We start from the raw sequence: 5076 nt of genomic DNA, 5'->3' as shown, positions 1-5076 counted from the left end.
GAAAATGTTATGGGAGACAAATTGTGGACTGAGATAAGGCAAAAGAGGAAGTTTTTACAGGCACCAGCAATGAGGAAAAACCCCAATAATTTTGTTCTCTTCTTCTGTCAGCAAGTGATGTTCAGCCACTTCCCAGGAAGCAGAACTTCACCAGGTGGAGTGGTTTATCAAGAAGACAAACACTGTAAATAGGAAATGCACCCTATTCTTCCTCCTTCCTTAGCTTTTATACCAGAACTGGTGCCATACAGTCTGGAATATCCCTTTGGTTAATTTGGGTCTATGACCTGCTGTCCGTTCCCAGGACCTGACCCACTTGAAGCCCCTTGAGGGAAAGAGAATTCTGAGAGACGGCAGGAGCCAAAGCAGGGGTGTGTTGCCAGGTCCTTTGTCGCTCCCAATGCAAAGCACTGTGAGGGCTCTTATGGGACAATGAAAAGGCTGAAAAGCATCCAGTCACAGCTTTCCTGAGAGATTCCTTGAGCTGCTGGTTCCTCAGGCTGTAGATGAGGGGGTTCAGGGCTGGGGGCACCACCGAGTACAGAACTGACACTGCCAGATCCAAGGATGGGGAAGAGATGGAGGGGGGCTTCAGGTGAGCAAATGTGTCAGTGCTGAGGAACAGGGAAAGCACAGTCAGGTGAGGGAGGCAGGTGGAAAAGGCTTTGTGCCGTCCCTGCTCAGAGGGGATCCTCAGCACAGCCCTGAAGATCTGCACATAGGAAAAAACCATGAACACAAAACAACCAAAACCTAAACAAAAAGTGACCACAAGAGGCCCAACTTCCCTTAAGCTGGAATGTGAGCAGGAGAGTTTGAGGATCTGGGGAACTTCACAGAAGAACTGGCCTAGGGCATTGCCATGGCAGAGGGGCAGGGGAAATGTATTGGCTGTGTGCAGCAGAGCAAAGAGAAAGCCACTGGCCCAGGCAGCTGCTGCCATGTGGGCACAAGCTCTGCTGCCCAGGAGGGTCCCGTAGTGCAGGGGTTTGCAGATGGACATGTAGCGGTCGTAGCACATGATGGTGAGAAATGCAAATTCTGATGCAATGAAAAAGACAAAGAAAAATACCTGTGCAGCACATCCTGAGTAGGAGATGGTCCTGGTGTGCCAGAGGGAATTGTGCATGGCTTTGGGGACAGTGGTGCAGATCATGCCCAGGTCGCAGAGGGCCAGGTTGAGCAGGAAGAAGAACATGGGCGTGTGCAGGTGGTGACTGCAGGCTACGGCGCTGATGATGAGGCCGTTGCCCAGAAGGGCAGCCAGGGAGATGCCCAGCAAGAGGCAGAAGTGAAGGAGCTGCAGCTGCTGCGTGTCTGCCAGTGCCAGGAGGAGGAAGTGCCCAATGGAGCTGCTGTTAGACATTTCTTCACTCTGGGCATCATGGGCTGTTGAAAGAAGACACTGATAAGCTGGGAAAGAACTAACTGTGTTATACTTATCCTTTTTTGTTATGAATCCCCTCAAAATTACTTCCTTTTTGGGGGAACTTTGCTGAACATTTTTATCTCTGAGCTCAGGTTTAGGCTGCTGGCTCATCTTCAGCATTGCTCTCTGCCAAAGCACCGGGGAACCAAGAGGGAAAACAGGGCTCCCTGTGCCCCAGTGAAATCAGACCTACTCATCCCACACAGGTGCCCTTTGCTCATTTCACCTCTCTCTGTTTCAGGGTGATTGCACTTATAACTTGATTGAACAATATTGTGCAATTTTTGAACACTCCAGTTTAAAAATAATTATCTCCAAATCCTTCTCTCTTTCCCTGTGCACCTGAAAAGGAAGGGATACCAAGGGTTGGTCTGGCTCTCTGCTGCCTGGAGTTGTGCCTACTGGGAGCTGTTTCTCTCTGTCCAAGCTTTGTCCCTGCCAGTGCTGCCCGAGCCCAGGCCAGCCCTGGGGGCTCAGCTCTGCCCTGCAGACCCCTCCCAGCACAGGGCACTGCCCAGGGGGCTCTCCCTGGCAGTAGGGCCTTAAGGGCAGGGCAGACAAACAGAGATGCTACAAGCCAAGGTGCTGCTGCTGCTGTCTGTAGGGAGAGGAGGCTGAGGAGGTATTGTCTGAGGGAGATCTGAGGCACATCTGCTGATGCCCAGGCTGACAGTGCAGGAGTGTCAGTGACACAGGCAAAGCTGACAGCCCCTTTCCCTTCCCTTGAGGAAAAAGCTGAGAGCAGCCCTGGCCATGCAGCACCATCTCCACAGCAGGAGGAATCTGCCCTGATAGGGGTGGCTCCCTCCACCTCCAACTTCTCCCCTGCAGTGTCCATGAGGAGCTGCCAGGCAGGCTGAGAGCTGCCCCTGGCAGGTGGCACATGCCCTGGGCTGGCCAAGAGCCCTGAGGGCTGCAGGAGCTGCTCTGCAGGACAGCCCTGGAAAGCCCTGGCTGCAGCCACAGCTTCACCCCCTGCAGCCGTCCCTGGAAGCAGGAGCCTTCCTGCCCTGTCCGTCTGACGGTGCCCAGGGCAGCCCCGCTCTGCAGCACATTCTCCTCCTCCTCCTCCTCCTCCTGTGCCACAGAGAAACTGGGAGAGTCCTCCTGACACATCCCCCAGGCTCTGGGGTGTGCTGGCTTCAGGAGGTCCCTCCAGGAGCACAGGGGATATTGCCCTGCACCCACACACTCACCATGCACAGGGCTGTGAAGATCTTTCCCCAAGTGAAGTCTCAGCTCAATGTCTTACCAATCCTGATTGCCTTCAGCCTGTCTCTGCCTGGCTCCTATCCCCTCAGTGCCTGCAGGCAGAGCCCTCAGCCCTGCTGGGCTGGGAGAGGAGCTGGTCCTGGGAAGAGCTGTTCCTTTAAAGCTGAGCAGCACAGACACAGCACAAGGACTTAAATGAGCCTCTTGGGGCTTTGGTGTTGTTTACATCAGACTCAGCCCCGGAGAGTGTCTTCAAAAAACTTCTCAAGAACTCAAAATTAAATTTAAACTCTTAAGTTTCTAGAAGTTTTAATGGGTCCCACTGAAGAACGCAACTGGGAAAGTGTCCCCAGGTTGCAGTTAGAGCAGAACACTGGAGGCAGTGATGACAGCTGGGGACAAACAAGGCCAAGGTGCTTCTGGTGCTGAGCAAAGCTGGATGTGTTTGAGGAATGCAAAGGGCCAAGGCCTGAGCCCCATCCCCTGGCCAGGCAGATCCTATCCCTCCCTCCTTGCTCAGGGCTCTTCCCAGGATGGGCACTGGCATGTGGGCATGTGCAATGCCAAGGGCAGGAGCATGGGGCGGCCCCTGCCAGGCTGCTGAGCAGGGACAAGGAGGCAATGAGGCCCCAGCCCTGCAAGGGTCACTTGTCTCCTGCTCCTGCCTCAGACCCAGGCCCAGCAGCCATGGCCAAAGTGCTGCCCAAGTTGGCTCTGGCAGGGCTGTGTTGCAGCTGCTGCCCATCCCTGTGCCCTGTGCAGCCCAGGCTGTCCCACGGTGTCCCTGCCCTGCGCCTCTGTCCCTGCAGGCTGCTGGCATCCCCCGGCTGCCCCACCTGGCTGGGCCCTTCCTTTGCTGACAGCTCTGCCTCCTGCCTGCCCCTGCCTGCCCACACAGAGCCTTGGGCTGCTCCAGGCTCCTTCTGGGAGATGTGTTGTGCCACAGCCCTGCTCTGGCAGGGAAATTAATCTCTCCTTGTTTCCATTCTGGGTCTTCACAGCTGCATTTGGTGACATTATTTCTATCTCAGGTTCATTTCCACTATGAAGAAGAGGTCCAATATATTTGAATCCACCTTTGTCATCCTCACAGGCTGTTCTTGTTCTGCCCTCAGTCTCCACTGAACCCAGGACTTCCAGTTCCCATACAGTGATCATGTTCTTGGGGCCTCCAAATCCCATCCTGGGAGATCTCTGGGCCTTGTCAAAGGTGCTCAGCCCTGGAGATGTGATTTAAGTCCAGGAATGGCTGAGTACATTTTTGCCCAAGATTGTATTGGGGAATATAATACAGAATAATACACTGTATCTTTTAAGTGACTTAGGGCAGATTTAGATTTTCTGTAAGGATGAAATATTTTTTGATGATGGTGGCAGGACACTGGCATAGGCTGCCCTCAGAATTGAAACCCCATCACTGGATGTGTTTAAGGTCAGGTGCTTTGTACAACCTGAATGAGTGAAGGTGTTCCTGGGTAATGGGAGTTTTACCAGAGACTCTTTTCGGTCTCTTCTAACTCAAACCATTTTACATTTCTTTGGTTCTTATATCCCAACTGCTTCTCCACAGGGCTGCAAATACCTATGCACACCCTGCCAGCATTTTAATGTGGCCTAATTCCCAACACTTTCATAAAAAGGAAAGAATTGCCATATTAGGGACATGAATTGTCATGTTTATGGAGGAATCATGAAAAGCCCCAAAAAGCAAAGAAACTGAAAGGAAGGACCAAAATCTCAGTGTGAAAGATTCACCAAGTGGGATACAGGCAGAGATTCTGACAGTGACCTCCCAGCTGACAATGGGGGTTTCTGTCTTGGGGTCTGAGTATCAGGATGGAAGGTCGCTCCCAGGAGGAGTCCCTGTGCATTTTCCTCCCCCATGGCTCTGCCCTTCCTGATCCAGCAGCTGTGGGGCAGCAGAGCGGGGGCAGTGCAGGGACAGGCCTGGTTCTGACAGGGCTGTTGTGGTTTAGGAATGGTGCTCCCAATTTACTACACCTACTACCAAGACCACGTGTCGCCCCAGATTTATATTCCCACCATTGCCCCCCCACACCACAGGGGCTTTGCCTGGCCTGGCCCTTGTGGGATCTCAGCACCTCAGGACTGATGTGCAGAGAGACCGAGACCACCCTTGGGGGGCTCGGGAGTCCTGGAATGTTGCAAGAAGTGTCTGGTGGCTGGACTTTGATCCTGCAAGAGAGACGACACCTGTATGAGGATGGGAGGGTTTCACTGGGGTAAATGGTGAAGGGATAAGTTAATTAGAGTGTAAAACACAGGGTTTAGGATTTCTGTACAGGGGGGTTTAGAGAAGTAAGATGGAGCAATTGGGGCGTGTCCTGTCCTTCTTCTTCTTCTTCTTCGCCTCCATCTTCTGTGGTGATGTTGGCACTTTGGGATTGGTTATTACTAGAAGTGCACTGATCAAT

At 53.0% G+C, this 5076-nt stretch overlaps 1 protein-coding gene across 1 annotated transcript; it reads right to left on the bottom strand.

Annotated features, from left to right (window-relative positions):
* Positions 1 to 496: 496 nt before the first annotated feature.
* LOC134420450 (olfactory receptor 14J1-like) lies at positions 497 to 1024 on the bottom strand (the record flags this gene model as incomplete). Its single annotated transcript, XM_063160621.1, has 1 exon — positions 497 to 1024. A coding segment is annotated over one exon (528 nt), but the record flags the coding sequence as incomplete, so codon positions are not given.
* Positions 1025 to 5076: the final 4052 nt, after the last annotated feature.

This window comes from Melospiza melodia, chromosome 7 (genome assembly GCF_035770615.1).
Source record: "Melospiza melodia melodia isolate bMelMel2 chromosome 7, bMelMel2.pri, whole genome shotgun sequence".
In the NCBI taxonomy this organism is placed as follows: Eukaryota; Metazoa; Chordata; class Aves; order Passeriformes; family Passerellidae; genus Melospiza; species Melospiza melodia.
This window is presented reverse-complemented; position numbering and strand designations above follow the sequence as displayed.